Source organism: Necator americanus, chromosome I (genome assembly GCF_031761385.1).
Source record: "Necator americanus strain Aroian chromosome I, whole genome shotgun sequence".
In the NCBI taxonomy this organism is placed as follows: Eukaryota; Metazoa; Nematoda; class Chromadorea; order Rhabditida; family Ancylostomatidae; genus Necator; species Necator americanus.
In genome coordinates, this window is record NC_087371.1 from 22789180 (window position 1) to 22811990 (window position 22811).

General features: G+C 40.3%; 3 protein-coding genes across 4 annotated transcripts; 2 read left to right on the forward strand and 1 right to left on the reverse strand.

The window, feature by feature from the left end:
- Nucleotides 1–1696: 1696 nt before the first annotated feature.
- Nucleotides 1697–6321, forward strand: RB195_006555 (uncharacterized protein; the record flags this gene model as incomplete). Of its 2 annotated transcripts, XM_013452326.2 has the most annotated exons (8): nucleotides 1697–1726; nucleotides 1786–1941; nucleotides 3184–3309; nucleotides 4847–4921; nucleotides 5630–5713; nucleotides 5842–5976; nucleotides 6029–6108; nucleotides 6225–6321. In XM_013452326.2, the coding sequence occupies 8 exons, from the start codon at nucleotides 1697–1699 to the stop codon at nucleotides 6319–6321; spliced, it is 783 nt and encodes a 260-aa protein (XP_013307780.1). The 2 variants fall into 2 exon arrangements, with proteins under 2 accessions (XP_013307780.1, XP_064036648.1); XM_064179713.1 differs by lacking the exon at nucleotides 1697–1726 and having other exon boundaries at nucleotides 1801–1941.
- Nucleotides 6322–13703: 7382 nt separating this feature from the next.
- Nucleotides 13704–20099, forward strand: RB195_006556 (uncharacterized protein; the record flags this gene model as incomplete). Its single annotated transcript, XM_064179714.1, has 12 exons — nucleotides 13704–13793; nucleotides 14552–14667; nucleotides 16922–17060; nucleotides 17140–17301; nucleotides 17379–17513; nucleotides 17595–17672; nucleotides 17803–17970; nucleotides 18608–18732; nucleotides 18802–18936; nucleotides 19002–19125; nucleotides 19572–19658; nucleotides 20046–20099. 12 exons carry the CDS (start codon nucleotides 13704–13706, stop codon nucleotides 20097–20099), a joined length of 1413 nt encoding a protein of 470 aa, XP_064036649.1.
- Nucleotides 20100–21642: 1543 nt separating this feature from the next.
- Nucleotides 21643–22122, reverse strand: RB195_006557 (uncharacterized protein; the record flags this gene model as incomplete). Its single annotated transcript, XM_064179715.1, has 1 exon — nucleotides 21643–22122. One exon carries the CDS (start codon nucleotides 22120–22122, stop codon nucleotides 21643–21645), a length of 480 nt encoding a protein of 159 aa, XP_064036650.1.
- Between the last annotated feature and the right edge of the window lie 689 nt (nucleotides 22123–22811).

Genomic DNA, 22811 nt, shown 5'->3' on the forward strand with positions numbered 1-22811 from the left:
TAGATGTCGTTACATAGCGCGCTTCAAACTGATCCTCATGTTCTCAAAGATACTCCATACCTTAACCGTTGCTCTATGTTTATCTATCGAAAAGAACCGATGCTGCTGTCTTTGTAAGAATTTTGTTTTTGGAAAATATTAAATTAATGGAATAGAACCAGCACAACGTAAATTGGTCAGAAAGTGTTTTGCAGCTTTTAATTAGAGTTGTCATAAGGAGATGTGAACATTTGCAATGTCATTTTCGTGACAATTGTTGTTTTCTGCAGTTTTATTGCTTTATAACTTTGTAGAGTATCATTTTATCTATTATATTTATCATCATATTTTCTACCATTTCTCGTCAGTGTTCCATCTTCAAGCTCCTTACCTCTTGAGCCTCGTGTTATTCTGTTTTCCACATTTGAATTGTAGGTTGAACCTCTGTGTATCTCTAATTGAATTAGCGTTTCTTTGTTCGCGTTTGTTGATTCAGAGCAAGTTTTTTTTCTTCGGAGATCCATTCTCTTTCCAGAAACGCTGGTCATCCGAAAATTTCACTTATTTCTGCTTTTCTATCTATGGAAACAGACTGTCAAAAATATATGACTGAAACTACTGCATTGCCTATTGAATATGGATACAATTTCACGTGAACGCTCACAATTTGTTGCTACATTGTGAACAGTTGCTTTCTCTAGAATTTTTATGTCTCAACCCTTTCTCCTTAAGATGTGATATTCACTATTTTTTATTCACTATTTCAAATGGATAAATAGCATACGTGAAACTCTTTTGCAGCTTGAGTGCAATAGCTGGAATATCTGAAAGAGCTGTAGTTGAAAAACAGAATGGCTAGTGATTATAAAATCCAGGAGCTCTACACATTTCTGCAAGGATGCAGATGCAAAAAAAGCAGTTGAAACTTTATTTATCGTCTCTTTCTCTTCATGAAAACGCGTTGATCTTACGTTGATTCAATGACAACTGGAAAAGTAAGGCAAGTTTACGATGAAAATAGGAGACAGAGGAAAACACAGCTTCTTGAGGTTCTTGAGGGCGCTGCAAAAAACCTTGACCGTTACCACTTGGAAACTCTTTTGACGACTTTCAAGAGAAGCAGCATTTGTCGCTTTTGGAGAAAGGAATTCCAGAGAAAAAACTTGCCCGAAATATTGATTTTTAATTTTTTATGGCTAATGATGGTGAATAGTGAGAAACATAGACATCAATTTTTCCATCATCCATTGTTTACTGAAGGTTTACAAACGCGTATTCGGCTTCCACAATGAGTTTTTGGGTCTGACTGATGTATACGGGCACTTGGTAGGACGTGTTTGTGCATCTCAGATGGATCAGACAAATATTTTTAGAATATTTTAAACATTCCGCAAATTCTTCTGCTTTTTATGTTGATTTCTTGCGTTTCGTGGCGTAACAACGCTACTACCATTTTCCGTTATAAAATCCGCAAATGATAATAATAAAAAATGTATCAGCCTCAGTAGTATTATTTCCTTGTCTAATGAGCGGATTTGCAAGAAAAAGATCTAAGAATTAAGGAAAGTTTGAGATTGAAAAAGAAAAGCGATAGAATAAATTTATTGGATTTTTTATAAGATAGAATAAATTTATTCGATTTTATATGCTAACGAAAACATTAGTCGCTTCTTATTTTCCTTTTTTATTGCATTTTTATTAGGATATTTACAAGAGCATGTATCATTGTCGTAATTCTGGTCTCGTGGTTAGGCAATAATTTTCCATGTGTTCTTCTCAGAAAGTTAATTGGAGGTTAAATTCCAGAGATACATCCACTTCATGAAGCGAACTGAACGGAAGGATACCCGAAAAACACTGGCGAGGAGTAAGAGCGCCGCCAAATCTCGTCCTCCTAACACTGGACGAGATATAATGCGAAGACCGTACGAGATTACAGTAATAGTTCTCGGTGCAACTAAGGTTTGTGTAATAGTTAGTAATTTAATTCGTATTAGTTGTCATTCATGAGTTTACAGTACTACTAGTCCCAGCGTTGTTATAGCTTCATTAAAACAAGCAGTATTTCGCTTTGGTAAAGATAGCTGCATTCAGCGATAAATATTTTGAAATATCAAACTATTTCGGTCCCAGAAAGCAACACTGTTAGATTCTGTTCAGTGCTAGGCAACCTGCCTGACCATTTGACCACCACCAGCGCTGTGATATTCACATTAGATTGAAATTTCATATTGTGCTATTTCTATGACGAAATTGCGCCATATCGAAAAACATCGCTCATCCAATTTAGAAATCCTGCTCTATTTATTTTATGGGGGAGCAACAAACAGAGAATCGCTACTTCGCGATGAAGTGATATTTTTCCAGGGTTTTCTTTTGTTTTTGCAATGTTTCTTATTGTTACATCTTCAAAGAGGATCTCAGACCCGCCCATGCCCATGCTTTTATCGGTCATCCTTCCCTACACGCTTTTAGGATCCTAGCTGGGCATTTCCTTGGGAAAAACCGAAATTGCACTCGAAAGTTTTTTTTTGCTACCGTAGCATTTCGAGCGGGTCAAGAGTAGCAATTAGTTTAAATAGCAGATTTCAGCTAAAGCGCATAGGAGTGTAAAACCTTTTGAATAACCTAGTTAATGGATACATAGAGCAGTAAAACAATAATAAACCTTTCTTAGGTTGAGTAAAAACCGTGAACGCGCTGTTGAGTGCAAACTCATTAAAATTTCTTCCATCTCTGCCATTTATGCAGAAAGATAAATGGGATGACAATAAAGGGTCTGACTTAAAAAAACTCAGTTTTTCACTAAAGTGTTGTTCAAACCGAGTCGGGAGAGAAGAAAACCCGAGTTTAGCTTCAAACGTTCAGATTCTCAGGAATAGGTTTAAAGGTGTCGTGTGATGTGATGCTAGAGGAGTTTTCTTTTTTTTTTTTTTGAAAGTGTTTCTTGTGCACATATCCGAGGAATTTATACTTCTAATGGGTTGTTTTTAGAACATATTTTGTTTCCCTCCAAAATATAAAAAGAAAAGAGAACAACTGAGTTGAGCTAGAGGTTATGAAACGGATAAGTTTAAGGAATGAATTTCAGAAAAAAAAGATGTCAAAAAGATCTGTGCATTTCATGGATTTGCCGTAGAGTAAAGCACATACGTTTGGCCATCAACAGGTAAAAAATAAAGAAGAAAGATATCTAATTTTCAGGTTGGAAAGTCGGCGCTAGTTTCACAGTTCCTTTGGGAGGGATTCATAAGCGACTACAAGCCTACAGTAGAAGAATTTAACTGGATCGAATATGATTTGGGGGACGGCAATGCCCTTATGTTGCAGGTACTTTCCTCATTTTTGGATTCAAAGTAATATCCATAGTTGAAGATTTTTCTGTTGTGTTTGACTCACTCTGTGATTTTTTGTGCGTTTCCGTAGAGGCCTTTAATCTCCATGAACGACCACTCTTTCAGATAGTAACAAGCTATGTTTTAACCGTTCCGTTTTTTTTTTTTCAAAAAACAAGAGCTCCACTTGGTCACTTTTATTATCCTTATTGAAAGAAAAGAAAAAGTAGCTTCGTAAAATTGTTTTTTTCTCTCTCCAAACTAAAGATAGCGCTGATCATGTGACACGCCATTAGTATTAGAGTTGAATGCTTATGAGAGATCCCAATTTTTGCTTTAATAAATACTTTTCTTGCTCGTAGAAGAAAACAAATAAAAAGGGATCCAATTAAATAACGTGTGTATTGAAGTCGTCTTGTTACAGTATGCTAACCGAATAGTGGAATAAAATTTTGTTTATTCCAAAATTATTTCTTCGGAAAGAATCGGTTGAAATTTTCGAGGTAAGAATTGAATGTCTTTTAACTCACGCAACAAAAGGATTTGGAGCAAGACGTCCTTGTTTCTTTTTTTCAAAAGTTTTGATTTTCAGAAATAGTGTACTGTGTACAAAACGAAAAACATCATCGGACAATCGTCATTGATTTGAAATTGATGACAGTTTGCGATTTTTCTCGCAAGTGCTTTTTGAAGACATCATGCTCGCGCTTTGTATCGAAGTCCCATTGAAAATAGTATATCACCGTTAATTCAACTGCTATGTTTAGAACAATCTTTCAAATACATCTCTTCTATAAATACACCACCGTAGAATTAAGTCTTCTTGTGAGGTAGAACTACCCACAATGGAATCGCTGAAACGGATGATAATGGGCTCGGATGAGTTACGATGCAAACATCAATTTGCACATAGACTATTCCCTTGAATTCTTCAGTTTATTTTTCTGGGAGATAGACTTCAGGTTATAACAAAATGGATAGAGTATTTAGTGTTTATTAATTATTACGGAATGCGTGAGCGCGATTGACTTCAATTCAGAATCGTAGAGTTTCATGAACTTCTACGAGTATCCACAAAATGCCCTATACATTGAGGTGTGTGGACCACCTGGTGTATTAAATAAGGGTTTTTACAGTCCCGGAGAAGTCTGGTACCAATTTATCGACCCCGTGGGACGAAATGTTGGGTTCATCCTAGGCAGCACAGACCTAGTGGTGACCTACAGCACCCGGCGATAGATTGACGGTAAACGTATCTACATAGCACGGATATGTAGTATTAGTCTCTCCTCTTCGTATGAACCTTCACGCCTCCGTTTATACTTCCATATGCAGTCAGCGCTGCGAATTTATCCACGCTGCTCGTAACTGAAACGCCTTGCTTTATTTTTACAACAATGTTATGAGCGTGCCACCATTTTAGAGGAAAAAGCACTAACTGGTGCTCAATCCACTCCAGAAGTTCATACACGGAATGCTTGGAAATTTCAAAAACCTTTCTTGGCGAGGATTCTGTCTAAAATTCATTCCAGATAATCGACTCAAGTGGCTCCCACGACTTCCTTGCGATGCGTCACTTTTACATTAGGACTGGTGATGCTTTTTTGGTGAGACGACGTTTTTTTTTCAAAGATTTTGTTCTCTTTAGATGGAAGAAAGTATTTTTGCAGTCTTCTTATTGACGTGCTGACATTCCACCACAACTTAGTACACTTTTTTCAAAAATTACAATTACATTATCGACAATCTATGATCGTTCACAGAAGTTAGCATGACATCATCAAATCCACTGCTTCCAAAGTCTTTTTCGTCGATCACAACTGATCCGTAACCGTCTTCCTTTATAGCAGCTCACACATTTTTAAGTTCTCTGAGCAAAAATTTGACTCTGACAACCATGTATTGATATCATTAGAAGACCAGAAGATTTTCAAAAGAAGTTTTAATTGTATCTGCTATGCAGAGACAATGATTTCGTTCCATCTTTTACCTATTTTAATTTTTATTACGGCAAATATACAAACTATGTACATTACGTAATTTACTATTCCGGCGGTCGCGGAGAAATAGAAGCGGGAAGAATTAAATTGTGCTCACTTACACTAATACCATCGTTATTAACACAACTTTATGCGTAATTGAACAGAATGGTTCTTGAAAATTTGATAGAGATCGCAAAAACTATAACAATGTTGTAGCGTCATCCATTCTTTTGATCTCGGATTCGCAAAAATGATACAACCTGTAAGGATTTGCCGAAGCCAGTTAGCAAAGATAGCTTTAGCAGTTATTCGAAAATGTATCACAATTTGCAGGTTGTGTTCTCAATTGATGATGCTGCTTCGTTCGAGGAAGCAAGGAGGATTATCGAAGAAATCGAGCAGGAACGAAAGAAGAAAGTGAGGAAACTGTTTTTTTTTTCGGGGAAGTGATCTCATGCGAGGAACCTCTTCTTCTTTTTTGCGCCTTCTTTAAGCATTGAAATATCTTATATTCCGTAGTTATACCAATTATGCGCTTTTCACAGGTACCGATAGTTCTCGTAGCGAACAAATGCGACCTTTACGAAGACGTAATGGATTGGAAGGCAAAAGGATCACACCAGTACGCCTACACCCGAGCAATTCCTATCGTTGAGTGCAGTGCAAAAAAGCAACCAGAGGTGAGATTATCGCTGGAACACAATAGCACGGGAATTAATTGCTTTTATTCAGGTTGTTGAAGCATTCAAAGAACTGCTGGAAAGACTTCGTGACGAGAACAGGATAGGCATAACAGACATGCGAAAAAGAAGGTGAGCTTTGTTGTCGACAGGGGGGGGGGGGGTTCGGCTCATGCTCATGTGCAGCACTTTTTTCGACCAGGTATTTTTTTGTTCCATTTTTAATAGGTGATCTTTCATTTTCCTAGACAATCGATGCCGAGCACGAGAGCGTATAGTGGCATCGATGTAGCGGATGTGGAAAGACTAAAAAGTAAGCAGAAGTCGAACTGCGTGATCTCCTGAGTCCGACTTCTCGTAAATCAACTCAACGTCAGCTTACGACAATCACAACACACATACGACGCCATTCGATTCCGCTCAAAACGGCTTAAAAGTTTGCTGTAGACTGCAACTAGCCGCTTGGTACATCAAGTTTGGTCTTCAGCATTATTACGTTGATAGCAACGGGTGCAGAGAGCTTACACAACACTACTAGGATGCACACACACACTTGCCCTCTATTAAAACACGATGAATAAATCGTTTTTCTTTTTTTCGTTTCGTGGGAAACAGAGCACTTTTTCCCGTGTTACTGTTGGTATTCATGAACTAATTTTATTGCGAATTACTGATTCAACAAATGTGATGGAAAACTCTATTATCTATTTATCTAATCATCTAATATAATGCAGAGTGTGAGCATGAGATTGAAAAAATAGAGTGATGAAAGAATAAGTGACAGAAAGAACTGCACTGATCATCTTTGTGACGAACTGTTCAAATAATTCTCTTAGGCAAAGTTCCTGCAAAAAAAGAGGTTTTTCAAGTCGTTTGTGCCTCAGGCCTAGATTACGATGATACAGTCGAGTCGACAAAACGACGTAAAGCTCGGTGTAGCGCGGCGGCCAGGATCGACTGGAGCCCCTGGTAGCACCACTTTTTGCTGTAGTTCGCAGCAATGATACCACCTTGGTCCCACCTCGATCCCACCATGTAGCTCCACCTCATGCCTTGGAGCGCAGTCACTTACGCAACTGTACCGGGCCTCATGTCGCTTCTATCCCACTATACCATAGATTGCTAGCAGCGCCTAATCTTTGTCAAAAAAAAGTGAAGTCAAAAGTTTCAAATTGCTTCAGAAGCCTTGTTTCCATGGCTCTGAAAAGAACGTAAACGAGACGTTCTGTGAGAAGCTCAAAACCTTGGTACTAAAACTGTCGTCACTGCTGCCACTACCGTACAAAACGCTACGGGGCGCAATCGCCACAATCACTGGTCACTGAAAGAAAGAAGACTTGAAAGTGTTTTTCTAATTTATTGCGAGAAAGAAGTGCATTAAAGCGGAAATCCACAAGTAAAAAGTCCAGGAAAGTGACCTCGAGCTTTTCGGACGATAGTAGTGAGCACCGTCGTGTTCATTGCAAAGAGTATCGCGGCAGCATCGTGTGCATACCGTATACGAAAGTCCGTAACCGCGTTCCTCGCAACCTGGTAGAATTAATTACAATTATTTGTTGAAAACATTATGAAGCAATCAATTGCTCTTTTTGAATCCCTGAACCATGGAGTCAGAATCTATGCTGGGTCCGCTATTTGTGCGTGAGGTATGTGTCTAAATGGACCTTTTTTTCTTCATCGCATATTTGTCAACATTTCCATGGTTAACCGTAGTCTTGATACTTTTGATTATACAGAAATGAATATAGAATACGAATAATTGGACTAATGCTCAGGATATGCAATCTCACAAAGAATATAAATCTGCAAAAAAGGAGAAAACCCACCTTCTTCGCAATACACTGCACAATCTCGTTCAATGGTAACAAAAAACCCATTGAGATTTGTTACGGAGGACTGAAAACGCCATTTTTAAACAGATGAAATCTTATGACAATTGTCTGACCTTGAAACCATATAGACTGGTTGAAAGAGGATCAAGTGCTCCTTAAATCACTTTACCAGAAAAATGCGGATAGAGAACGTCCCTAGGGGATGAATGACATATGTTCGTATTTCCACGATGGCTATTTGCATATTTGCGAGCAATCGGATTTTGATCGCATGCGAAAAGTAAACAATGGACATCACTGCGGTCATTTCTTCGCAATCCATCTGGGACCATCGCGAATAGGGGCAATGAGCGGTGGTAGCGGGAGTGCTCACCTCACCGCTGCTTCGCCGCGCCGCTTCGAGCGCAACTGTTTATGCAACTGCACCGAACTTCAGTTCATTTCGTCCCCACTATGCATGCAGTATTACACGAAAAAAGAATGATAGACGACCACAAATAACCGGAAGAGAAAAGACAAAATTACTGGTGGCAGCACGAAAATATGAAAGTAATGCGAATATGTATTGTAAAGTCAAAATGACATAAAGCACGGTCCCATTGCCCTAGCGGTTGCGTTCAAAGTGGTGCGGATGAGTGTAGCGGCTAGGATCGAGTGAAGAGCCATGCTACCATCATTCATTGCTGCATTTCGTGATGGTACCACCTCGATTCCAATTTTGAGCGCAGCCGCTTTCCCAACTGCACCGTATTCATGTCGCTTTGACTCGACTATAGATGATCGTTTGCGGCAGATGAAAAACAGCTCTATTCTCTTGCTCCAAAAAACATTATGAAGCGCGTTTACCGATTAAAGGCATCACCCCACGAATCTGGGGGGAGGGGTTTCAGGTGGGTTATGCCTACACGGGGTCGTAGATTGTGGGGAAGAGGGTGATCCCGTTCATTTCTTCCTAATTGCCGTAGAAAACGGCCTGGATGATGCGGCGCGTGCTAAAGGCTGGCGCGCTCCCATCGAACTCGTCCTAGAAAATAGCGATACGGAGCGCTCGAAGCCGCATCTTCCGGGCCGGGTTTTACGACAATTAGGAAGAAGTTGACGGAATTACCCTCTTCCTTATAATCTACGACCTAGTATAGGCATAACCCACCTGAAACTCGCACCACCCCAGATTCGTGGGGTGATGCCTTTAAGGTTTCTGTTTGTTGATTACAGCTGCTGGGTATTTTTTTTTCTTACATTTCCGAACCTCTTGATTTATGTGAGCTCGCAAGAGAAAATACTTAAAAGTATAATGTTAGTTGTGTTCTCGCTACAGAATGTAATCTTTAAGAGTTACGGCGTTTGGCGACGATACTGATAATGTACAGCAAAAGTAGTGGAAAGAGAAATTCAAAGGCAGCGTATCACGAACATGACGTGTTACGGAAGCCACATAGAAAACGTAGAGGTAGGCTTGTAGATTACGGGAATGAGCATGGCACCGCTCAAATCCCCCATTAACCCTAAAAACGGAGTGCTAACCGCCTCAGTTCTTACGATTTACGTTACACCATTGCACGCGTTTCGATGCATTCCGCAACCTATTCATTTGTTTTAGTTGAATATGCTGGTGAGGAGGGCTCACCAATATTCGACCGCTCGCTCATAAAACCGGCACGTACACAGAAGTAGCGCGTTGCAGCTGCTTTCGTAGGAAAGAACTACACCTTCCATACCATTTTTTTATGAGGATGGGAAAAAGATGAGCGAAGCCACGCTAGTTTCCATAATAGTCTACAACCCGAACTTTACGTTTTTCCTGTAGCTTCCGTACCTCCTCAATTTCATTGTAACGACAAAACGACCTTCAAACAACACACTAATGAGAAGCGCATACTAAGCAGAATTTTTCATTGCTTGCGCAATGTCTCCTCATATCCATCCTCGAACCGAATTTTAGATGGTTCATACAATCTGGATTTTGGTTTACTCCATCCATCTGATCCTTCTTTTTGCGTGAATGAGCGCAGTAGTTGCATTGGAGAGCTTCTTCCTAAATATAGAGTTCTCGTATGGTTCCACCTCATATTTATAAGGGACAAATCCTTTAAAAAATAATCCTTCGTCACACATTTACAAATAAAAAGAAACCCATAACCAATTTCTATCCCATTTCTACGACAATATAATGTGATAATGTACTTCCTTTACAAAAAATCCTTTAAAAATGTACTTCACACTTCGGAAACGATAAACGTACAAGAGACACGTAGGGATCAGAGACCAAAAATCTTTGCAGGAAAACGTTCTTGCTCACAGATTTGCAGTGCTCATGTTATTATACTCAAGTAGAAAAATTGGTCGAAGAATTTCCACAAGGAAAGTTCTGATCGCTGTATCTTGTTGAGTACAGCGATCGTCTCTCATGCAGTTCCGCAAAACTAACCTCATTTACCGAGTATTTATAGTTGTCAGGATGTGTAAAACGAAAGAAGTTTGAACAGATATGCTTTTCTGAGTTCCTCACAAACCTTGTCTTAGGTCATAGTACTTTCACTTACTGTCAGTTAGATTAAAGGCATCACCCCACGAATCTGGGGTGCTGCGGGTTTGAGGTGGGTTATGCCTATACGCGGTCGTAGATTATGGGGAGGAGCGTGATTGTAGTAATAGTAAACCCATAAATGTCTATACGGAGTCTAGATTATGGCGATTAGGAAGAGATGGAAGAAATCACCCTCCTCTTCATAATCTACGACCCCGTATAGCCGTAACCTACTTGGAACCCGTACCACTCCACATTCGTGGGGTGATGCGTTCAACCTATCAAAGACAGCGCGCAGTTTTGCGAATCTGCAGCCAATCGACTTTTACGAGCTATATCTGAACAAGTAAATAATAGTAAATAATAGTTAACCCATAAAGTACAGAAAACTTCTAGAAGAATTAGGAAATCATGAAAAATATCTGTTAGAAAGTGTGCGCTCAGGTCAAAGAGACAAGTTTTGCCCAGATAGTAATTTTAAGCCTTTTCTGCATTTACTACAAGAATACATATATGTATAAAAACGCGAAGAGTCATTACCGTAGCATCCTAGAATTAATATATCATAGATATTTTCAAAGCCTTAAGCAGACTCCTTGAATTTGCAAAAGTTTCTATATTCGGTTTTTTTCTAAATTGACGCCACAGTGAAAGAGTTAGACTTCAAAAATAATGCTGTTGTTTCCACATTCTTAATTTGTTGAAGTTGAAATGAGTGAAACTTTTAACTCTAAAATATGTTCTCCTTCATTTTGTACGATTTCCATCCATGTTTCAGGTAAACCTTCAATCTCTCACTCCCAAAATTCACTTGTCAGTGATGAAAAATCCCCTCTGTTGTAAATGAAAAAACATGGGATGGGATATATCCAATAGCACTCGGTTTGCATCGAATCCGACGGTGTACACCTTTCCCATAAGAAGAAAAGTCGGTTGGGTGTGGATTGTCAAGATTTTCATTTCTCTTCCTAAGAATTTTCAATAATAATATATTTGCATATTTGATGAAGTTCATATAGATAACGAAAAAATAACAAAAGCTTACATAACTATGAGAAGAAACCACAAACAGAGCTAAGGTAGTAAGAATAACCTCTGTTAGCATAGAGCCGAAACAAGAGGTTAGCGCCGAGTGCCCTGAATAGAGTAATCGCCATCGTTCTGCATTGTGCATTCATCGCTTCGGCGCCACAAATTGGAGAATTTCGTCGAAATTGTTAACTACCACTCAATTAATTGTTCACAACCGCAGAGAAGTCACTACCCAGATATCCTTACTCCGAAGAAACAGCGTTAACCAAGGAGAACTCCCGTAATGAAAATTTATCAGCCCTATTCCTCCATATGAGAGTTCCGCAGGGCCAAATTAGTACTTACCAAAAAACGTGTTCATTATGTAGAGCGAAATGAACTTGCAGCCCTTCCTTGATTGTTTATATTTTGTTGTTTTTTTCCAAAAAAAAAAAGATTCTGTGCGCCAATTAAGAAAGTCACTTGAAAATACTGTAAGAACTTCATCCGTCCTTCCTCACCTCTTTCCTTACCGCATTCCTGACAGATTATTTTCTTCTCAGGAAACCTCCCTTTCATCGAATAGATCACAACTTTAGAAAAAAATCATTTACTAACTACGCAAGAACTATGAAGTGAAGAAACATTCCTTTTTGTGAATTTTTGGAAGTTTCTTCACGTCACTCAGGTTGGTTAATTTCAGGGAGTATGTTCTCTTTTAAACAAACGATACCCCCTCAGGGTAGAACTTTGGTTAAAACATGGTCGGAAATCTATCAACTACTCCGTTCTTCTACGATCATTCAGACTTTTCCGACACTTTCCTTCCTGCGAAGATAACACTTACGGCACCTCTGCACGCGTGGCACACGTAGCGAATGTGTGTAGCTGGATTAAAGGCAGCATACCACGAATCTGTAGTGGTGCGGATTTCAGGTGGAGTATCCGTATACGGCGTCATAGATTATGGAAACGGGGACATTTCCGCTCATTTCTTCCTGCATCACTGCAAACAGCTGCCTCCAGGATGCTGTTTTGTACGACGCCATCTATTGCAACGCTCCACCCCCTGCGCCGCCTTCGCCCTGCCATTCGTCGAAAATCAATTCGGAGTGCCCCCATAGGCAGTAAGGGACGCTACGCGCGCAAGGGTGGCGCGCTGCAATAGAAAGCATCCTACAAAAAAGCACTCACTGGTCAGCTACTTACAGCGATTCAGAGAGAGATGAGCGGAACCACCCCGGTCTTCATAATCCATGACCCTCTATAGCAATACTCCACCTGAAATCCGTACCACCTCAGATTCGTGGTATGCTGCCTTTAAGGCGACCTATGGTCAGGTCAAAACGACATGAAGCACGGACACCTGCGAAGGCGGCTGCGCTCGAAGCGGTGCCGTGGAAACAGCGGATGGAATCCAGGTGGGACCTTGGCGAACTGCAGAGATCGGTGGCGGTAGCGAGGATCCTCACACGACTCCAATCGTTGCGCTCCACCGCGCCGCTTGCGCAACTGCCCGTGCTTAATTTCGCTTTGACCCAACTATAACTTGTGCTGCAGTTGTATATGTCGTGAAATGCGGGGTGGGACCCTCGCTCAACTCTGGAGCTCACACGGAGCTCGAAGGGTGCAGTGCGACCGCAACCGCTTGCGCATTTGCAGCAGAGGTCGTCGTTTTGACCAGTTGTAACTTCGTACAATCGTTTAGTACGAAGGAGATAAGAAACATGCAGGAACACACAATTAAGAAACTCATTCCGTGCAAAACCCACGTAACATTTTAAACTGTCACTTCAGGAGAGGAGTGGAGCGGAGATAAGGAGTCGTCTAGGCTCAGAGGTACAGTTGAAGGGTACAGTTGTAATTCTGCTGAAGTTTTGAGTCGTCTGGCACTACTTCAGAGCTTATCTCGCAGGATCAGAACGAATATAGCATGCATCCAGCATATAAATTAAATCGGTGGACAGTTTTCGAGAAAGAAAAGTCGGAATCAGCCTGCTTCTGGCAGCTACCCGTAAAATCCCTCAGATAGGAAAACTACAAGAGTCAGGACCACGCAACACTGAGATATCGCATCAACAATGTTTAATGTTGCATTCGTATTCTACATACAAAACTACCACGAAAGGGTCCTCAGCGACCTCACGTCGGGTCCTACTGGCTCCGACAACTACCTCAGGAGCGACGTCTAGCTGCATAGGGTGGCCGCATTTACGTACGGTGCGATATTCTCCCTCATGAAGTGACTGGGCAAATTCGTTGCGGTGTCTCGCTTACACGCGTTATCTGCTAGATTGTGTGCTAGTTTTGTCCAATTATTTGACGTGTGCTTATCTTTTCTCAACGTTTTCAAGGATATGTTACCTGAAGATGGTTCTCTGAGGAGCTCTGCCGAGGTGGAGCATTCCATAGCTAATTCACAACCAACAAGTAATTCGGATGGAAATGTGGGTTCATTTCTGTAACGGTATTTTTCGAAAGAGAGTAGGAGGTGGTTATCACTTCTCTAACCTTTCGCTGCGGCAAAAAGAAATCTTTAGCGTTTCGGAACAGTTTGGGTAGGTGTGTTTTGCAGCAGAGCACAACAACTTTATTTTACTAGCGTATTTGTTTGTATAAACGTTTACTCACTCGTTCTGGGAAGACGCAGTGCGCATAAGCAGTCACGTCTTTGTCGAACGAGCTCGACATATTTGCTTTGTCCATGTCTTTATTTTTATTATTTGTTTTAATGTCACTTGCTGCTTAATGATAAAGTGACTACTGACGCGCGTTGCCCTCAGCCAGTTGTGATTTTTGTTATTATGGAACGAACTAACTGTACTAAAAGATCCCACTGTAAAAGGTAAGGATGTAGATCTTTGTGCCTATACTCATCCTAGCTCTCTCACTGGAGCTTTTGCAGCTCGATTTTTTTTTTGGATTCCAATTACATGTCAATATTAGTGCCCTTCTGTTGTCCTTACAAAATCTTTTTCAACTTAGTTTTAGGTTCGTACTCTCTACAGCATTGCAGGTATAATTTTGAACAGGTAATTTTTATAGTGAGTAGATACCAAAGCTAAACCGTAAAAAAACTGACTTTAATCAAGTAACTGATGGAGAATTTCGTGACTAAAAGCTCTACTGTTTCGGTTTATTGGTAGGACATAAGATGATTGAAATAGTTCTGTAATCAGGGTTCTCAGAAGGTCGACTATTTCAGGCGCCCTCTTTACTTGATGAAGATGATGGCGACGAAATAAATCTTAATACGGACTCGCGTTCGAAACTTAGATTGGATTCATCTCTCGATCCGTCAGCTGGTCCGGAGACTTCATGGTGAGGGTGGCCATTGTTCTTACGTCCTTTCCTTTCTTCTTTCTTTTTGTTTTGCTTGATTGTATGTGATTTTGCGACCTGGGTGCAGAATGCTTGATGTTGTACAGAATTTCCCGAAAGAGAATCTGAACGCCTATTTATGTTGTTAGACATATTACAGCTGCATGAGTTAGATAGCGTACTGCAGTTATCGAAATTTCATTAGAAGTGCAGTATAGTACTCCATTCTTCTTGATCAACATTTAATTAAAATCAACGCCAGCTATTTTCGAATTTCCCTCTGCGACGTCTGAAGGAATCATTGCTTCTGGTCATGTTTTCCTTCTTTATAGTAGCTTATTACGTGGTCATTTTTGTCGAGTTTACGATAGCTTCTCTAGTGTTGTGGAACGCTGGAAAGATGTTATGACTAAACGCTTACATCGTTAGAAAGATTACACAACAACAAACCAGTTTAAAACCGTAAATTCAGTCACTGCTTGTATTCCGTGAGTACAAGGAGGATTCACGAGAAGAAAAATTCAGTGTAGAGGTTTCATAGAAGTTACTATGGTTGTGTGGAGAAAGTCTTAAATTTTCCAATCGACTGAATCAATAATGAACAGATGGAAATGCAAACAGATCGCTGCAAGGTAACTTGGTGTAACCGACGTCATACTCAGTCATAGTTTATAGCTTTCCTATTCCTTTAGTTCTTTTTTTTTTTTGCTAATTTGTCTTGAACAGCAAAACATTAGGAGGTTACATTGGAAATGCCTACTACACAGGCACATCAAAGGTGCTCACAACATTTTGGACGTTCGGACCACGGTAGACAGACTATCCTTGTTGTGTTGTTGTGGATGAAATCAAAACGACCCGCGGGAGTGAACTCAGAAGTAGTCAAGCGTTTTAGTTCAGTTCTGTCTGGTTAAAGATCAATCTACTTAGTTACTGAAATTGGGGAACAAAGACGTCTACATATTTGATTGCTGTGTCAATCACAAATGCAATTTATATGTAGCATCAACTTTCTCTGCTTGGACAGAAGTTCCTTTCAAGATATCTAAAGATGTTAATGTTGCTATTGTTACCTAATCTGCGCTCGAAAACATAATCGTTCAGCAGTAGGTTGTGATGAACTTTGGAACGTTGTCGTTTACATTGAACTACTAAAGTAGTCCGTGTCCAACATTTTCAATTACCATCGTTTTTCGTTTAATGAGCGAACTAGCAGTATTTTCGGTAGTTGGGAACGATGTTGTTGAATGCGTCGTCAACTCCAGTTCTCGTTGAGCCCCAATAGACCCAATTTTTGTGGAATGTAAAACGTAGTCGGCGTTGAATGTAGTAAGTTCGGTACACCTCCGATTGCGACAGGACAGATGCTGTGGGGAGTGTCAAATGGAGAAGAACCGTGAGGCAGATGCGTCGCAATCCCGGTCGAACAGAACATCGCCCCTTAATGGACCTTTGCCAACTCGAAAGTCGTTTGATAAGCTTATTAAGGATGCAACTAAGAGTTATCTTCTCATTTTTTCTTTCATTTCTTAGCACGATTTTTCGTTGAAGGTACTACACACACCATTTTTTTGGATACTTGTGGATAGAATTTAGTAGTTTCATATAAAGTGGGTGTAGTGGATCATAGTCTACAGACTAGTCGTTGACGACGACAATGACTTCTTCATTTGATAAGAACTCATTCGCACTTGAACAGTCTCCAGGAATGGGGACACCAGGAATTCGCCAGTTGAAGTTTATAGTCAAATGCGGGAAATAAAGTGCAAAGTCAAACTTCAGCTCGTTTACTCTTCTGTTTTTCGTTATTTTTGTCTTAACATTGCTGGAGCATCTTCTGCTGTCTTCCGACAACTAACAAATGTGAACCTTGGTACAATTATTGCTCCAATAATAAAAGGAATGAGTTGAGTGGGATTTTTCTCCAACTACTTTTCTTGCAGCAATGAATCAACTTGGATGTCTAATTTACATGGTAGCAAGGTTTGCCTTTCATCGCCTACCGAGAAATACTGGTGGTAGAGAGATAGTTGCTTTGGCAAACGATCACATGTGAGGAAAATGAAAATGATTTAAAGAGAATAAAAAAAAGGTCTTTTTCAGATCACATTTCTCTTAGATTCTATGAAAAAAGCGGTAAATTTGAATATTTCTTCTTCCGCTATAACGAACCTTTTTAGATAATGTCCGAGCAGAGTGAACCTTTCGAAACGTAGATATTCTGAACACTTCCGATTTAAGTGAAATAATTCAGCGTCCTTGATCGACCTATACCTCCACCAAGGGATGACGCTGCATCAAATTCTGACTTCATTTTGGAAGTACGAATTTGTGATTTTGAAAAGAGGGGAGATGGAATGAATGCCTACATCGTATACAAGCTTGTTACAAAGGTCAGTATTGGGCTTTCGGAGACCTACTGTAAATTGTTTCTTTTCGTCTTCTCTTCTTTTATAACGACCGTCAGTTTAGTGCGAAGGTGTGCCGGGAATCTCAGACAGAACCTATGAAGTCTGGAGGCGTTTCTCAGACTTCCTAGGTCTTCACGATAAGCTTTTTGAGAAGTACATCTCAAAGGGTATCATCGTTCCTGCAGCACCGGAAAAAAGTATTGCTGCTATGACAAAAACTAAGGTGATTGTTACTAATTCTTTTCTGAGTTATTTGTTTTAAGACAAATTCTTCGTCCTATGTTTAACACCTCATTCAAGGCAACGTCAGATCCTGCGACATCTAGAGATGTAGCGGTTCGCCGTGCGCGGCAACTTGAACGTTTCTTGAAGCGTGTTGTGCAACATCCACGACTTCGCATCGACTGTGACGTTCGTGATTTTCTCACCATTGAGGTTGGCAACTTTCTTCCCATTCTTGTCTCTCAACATATTTGATTCGAGAAAGCCAGTATTTCATCGCTTTCCTGATTTCAGACCGAACTTCCACGTGCAAGCCAGACGGCAGCTTTATCAGGAGCTGGGATGAAACGCATGATTAAGAGTGTAGGAGAGGTGTGTTACATATGAATTTGCTTTCAGAATATCTGGTTTTTTTTCTTTGCTTTCCCGGACATCCAATCCAGATATTATTGGCTCTCTAGTTATAGGGTCCGATATCATTTTCCTCCTTGGTATTCTTTAGGTTTTTTCAAAAATGGCCTTCCACATGGAAGAGGGCGATCGCTGGTTTGAGCAGACGCAATCCCATGTCGAGGAACTGGACGAATCATTGCGGAAACTTCTTCACCTATCTGAATCCCTCACTTCGACTCGTAAAGAGTTGGCTGGTGCGCAAGAAAGTATGAGCAAGGTTAGTCCAGGAATTTATTGTCAGTTATTCATTTGCATTAGTTTTTGTTTGGTGGACAAGAGAAGTCGTCGGACATTTTCCGATATTCCTCTAGATATTCGGAATGGTTAGTTACCATCCAAAAAGCTTTTATCTTTTCGTGTGACGTCACCTAGAATTCATGTAGAAACAACATTTAACTGTAGGTTGATGGAAACCGGCACGGGTGTTAGTGTAGCGGTTAGAGGTTCCGCTTCCTGCACGATCGATCGGAGGTTCGTATCCGCCCTAGTGCTCACCAAGCCTTTCATCCCTCCGGGGTCGATAAATTGGTACCGGACTTGTCTGGGAGGATAAAAACACTGACGTGAAACATCGGCTAGCCACCGCAAGTCATTGTATAGGCCAGATACACGTTCGTGAACCTCAAACGATTCTGAATTGAAGTGAACGTGGGGGCGCATCCCAAACGGATTGATTAACGCCAGAAATTTTAACTTTAAACGTTATGGAGACCAAAGGGATTTATTGAATAATTACGGATTTAAAATATGCAGTCGGTAATAATACTATAAAAGCGCATTTAAACAGAAACTCTAAAACTGAATGATTTCACGTTTTTTCTAGGAATTTTCCCTTCACTTCTTCAATTTTTTAGGGTCTGTCGATGCTTGCTTCATGTGAAGAGTCTACCGCTTTGGCACGTGCGCTATCTCACTTGACAGAAACAGAGGAGAACACCGCTACTTTGTGGGCTAAGCAGTCGGAAATGGACTCCATACGGTACGTAATTTGTGGCTGTCAACACTATTTTGTGATTCATTACCCTACAATGTACCTATGAACTCTTAGGTTTACGGAATCTCTCAGCGAATATGTTGGCCTGGTTGGGTCACTGAAAGAGTTATTTGCTGAACGTGTAAGAGTTTGGCAGAATTGGCAATCTGCACAACAAAGTCTCGCTCGAAAGCGCGAGCAGAAAGCTAGGTGACTGTATTTCAGCGCTGAGATACGCAAATCACTTAAACCACGTTAAAATCCATCGGTTTAAGGTTAGAGTTGTCTGGCAAAAATGACAGAGCCGCGGCACTAAGAGATGAAATGGATGAAGCTGTTCGCCGTATGGATCAACTTGAAGCTGAATTCGGTGATCTCAGTAAACTCATACGAGAAGAGGTACGCTTTTCAACGAACTGTTTTCAGTAGGAATTCTCCACACTAAAAAAATGTGGTAGCATTGAAGTTTTTTTTTAGGGAATAGTGTGGTTGTACAGTCTATTCCTTGTGCTCTAACTTCAAAAATCCTTGATATTGTCACAGTAGTTGGTGTAGTGTTAAAAAAGGCTTGTAGTCACGTTTAGCACAGCAAACATATTGCTTCTGGTTTTTTTCTGGCGATGTCATCTCGTTTCTTCCTTTTAATGTTTATCTTATTGGTTTCGTAAGGGCCAGTGACTCAGTGTCACTCTTTTTACAGCCAGTTTTCAATATAGTCGGCGCCGAATGTGTCCATTCCAACGCACCATTTGCCGCGGCGCACGTTTATGTGTATTTTTCAAAATATTTCTTTGATCTAAATTCAGTTCTGCATGTTTTGCACTGGTACAGTCGAGTTTTTACAGATTGGAAGATTCGAAGTTCAGCGCCGGAACGATATGCGTCAAATGTTCGTTGAGTACTTGGAATCTCTAGTTCAGACTCACACTGAGGTAGTTATTTTCATTCGCTTTGGAGAACTCCAACTGAAATACTAGACACAACCCTCGTGTAGATGATGGTCTGTAACAAGTGCACTTTTACATTTGCGCGTTTTTTATTATTACTTCTGACTGGATACACTCTCTATTTTTTCCTGTTTAACACCTCTCATGCGTTTGAACATACTGACCGTGAATATGATGCAAATATAGGAAAGTCGTCAGATAGGTTATAAATATTTCTTCAATTCTTTTATGTGCAGATACTTCCGTAACAGTCAATTTTATATGTCGGTTATACTCCAAAAAGATCAGATATATAAGTACATTCCAAGTAAAAGAGCAAGATTCCAATAATCTTTCATTCTATTTTACACCAGAAAACCTTTGGAATTATAGATGTTGGAAGTGTGGGAAAAGTTTGAACCAGAAACTCGTTCAATTTTCGCGTGAGCTGTATATTGTTGTTCTCTGCTGCTGACTGACAGAGGTAACTACTGTTGTTGTTCATATGTATAGGTATCGTTCGAACTTTTTATATTTTACAGAATCTCTTGCGTTGTTTTGGTCGTCATTCCGAGGCATCCGCTGTGTCCAGTCCGACTGACCGCGCAAAATTGAATTATATAAAGTAAATATTAACCACTGTTCGGTGCTGTTTTATATATGCAATGGGAAAGAATATGAATTCCTCAGTCCCCACTGTAATCATAGTCTTTGACTAGTTTTTGCTAGTTGCTCATCAGTTGTGACTATTTGTACCACTCCTCTGATAAAACGTCTTTTTCAGTGGAGTAGATGTTGTGGAGGATTTGATATTACTTTCTCATAGTTTAAAAGTCACCTACGCTTTGTGAACTCCTACTGTGATTCATTCTTACGTCTATCTAGTTCATGCAATGTTTATATTCAGCCCAAATGTTTTTACTGAACATATAGATAACATTCGTAATTGTTGTGTTTATTATTTATTATGACAAGCATAAGGAGATGATGTGCTTCGTAGGAATACGTGCAAAAAAGTTTTACAGCAGTGCCTGCTTCGGCTTATATATCACCATTTTTTGATATTTCTTTCATGCTTTGGTAATTTATTGTTCTTTTCCTTTAATTGTAATTTGAAATAATCTTTTTTTTTTGTAAATGTGGTTGAAATCTATGATTTATTGTGCTGGAGGCATGGTCCGATGAAAAGATGGTTACTTACGTAGTACAGAGTAGAGAAGGGAAACACAGAAGCTTGGAAAGAATTATCCTATTGCTCATCCTAATCCTGGTTTTTGTAGACATGGATTAGTGTGCTGTTATGATACGACTGGTCTATGCTAAAAGTGGTATTGTTCCTCTCTTCTCCGTAATCTGTCTGCTTTTTTTTCTTATATTTTGTGATGATCATGGCAAAGGTTTATCATCTGTAAAAGATCCGAGCCAGATATCCGTGAAGCTGCAATTTCTCTTGTGCGTAACAGAACCTTATTTACTTCATGCACAAAAATAAGGTGAACTCATTGAAAAGAGAAAAAAAGCTCTCCAACACATTTTCTTTTCTCGTAATGCTATTACTCGAGTGGCATCTGAAGAAAGAAAATAATACCCAAGAATTAGTGGAACTGTGTAGTGCCTTTTGTAGAAAGTGGTTCAATGGAGTACTTTATCAGTGGTGTTACGAGGATAATGAAGTAGGGTAGAGGTTCGGCGGCTATTGCCGAACACTCCCGCCAGCCATGTAAAGTAGGTAGACAATAATGATAGAGGAAACAATAACAATGAAATAACAATAAGGAAAAAACGATATAAAGCAAGAGTATATGTTGCGTATATCTCACGGCAATGGTGTTCGTAGGTGATTGATGCCTGCGTTCATCGTACCGATTGAGGAGTTGTTGCATGTTGCATGTTGTAGGGGCGGGAAAGCGTAATGAGGGAGGGAGTTAGAAATGGAGTAGACCACATTTCGCATACTTGATTCCACAGTCTTTTCCTGCATGTTGTGGTTTCAAGCAGCGCTCGCAGAGTAGCAAGCGAGCAGCTTGCAAGGCTTTTCTCCTTCTTGAGAGTCAATTTGTATTTCCATATCCTCACGAGTTATCCTCATGTAAGGGGTTTCTATTGGAAGTTGATTCGAGACATCTGATTTGAGACTTTTCATTGACATGTCTATACAATGACATGTATTGGGTGTCTCTAGATTTTCGCAAACACAAAATGTTTGATTGCTGTATTGCGAGAAATTTTCCAATGCGACGCTTTCGTTAGGACATACCACGGGAAATTGATCGTAATGGGGCATCAAAAGAGCGTCATCTTTTGCAATGGCAAAGCTTCTATCCATTAAAGGAGAATATGCCTTTTGCAAAGATGTTACTGTGATTGAAAGTTCATCTACCGTTTGGGATGGATATGGTATGAGAGAAATCTCTTTGGTTTCCTTAATGTCGTGATTCTCAATTTCTACACACACATTTTCTTTTTCCATAGTGTTACTAATGAATTAGTCGTACAGTAATAAATAACTTCACTTGAGAAGTTTACGAGAAAGACGATTTGGTCACGAAACTCAAACAATTTGATCATTTCATACGTAAACCTCTATTGGTCTAGTCTATAATTATTCTATTTTAGACGAATGGCAGCTGAAGAAAGAAAATAATATCAAAGAATTAGTATTCTGCTCTTCAATTGCAGCAATTGAGGACCCCGAGTGTGCGCTTTATTTCACGTCGCCACGTGGAGAGCTGCGTACGCTATGGCACCGGGTTTCAGGTCGTTTTGACCGGGCTATACTCCAGTGCGTATCCTGTGCGCAAAGTCTGCGGTACGTGATACGCGAACGAAGTGGTAAAAAAAGGTGGTGTGGTTGGGACGTGGGAGCACGGACAGGGCAGAGGCGAAGAATCTGGGACAGGGGAAAGGAAACCTGTCCACGAGCACACAAGGACCCAGAGTGGCTGATGCCACAACAAGTGCCCACACAACAAACGAGGGGATGAGGGTGCAGATTCGCGGATGCAAGGGCCATAGGTAAATCATCGGTCTGGGCGCGTGCGGATATGCGGTTTGTGAGAGCCATAGGCTAGTGACATCAGATCCAAGGTTCCCACCAGGACAGACTACACCCTCCTTCCTACAAGCTTCAGTAAGCGCAATGCGCTTAATGAGCCTACA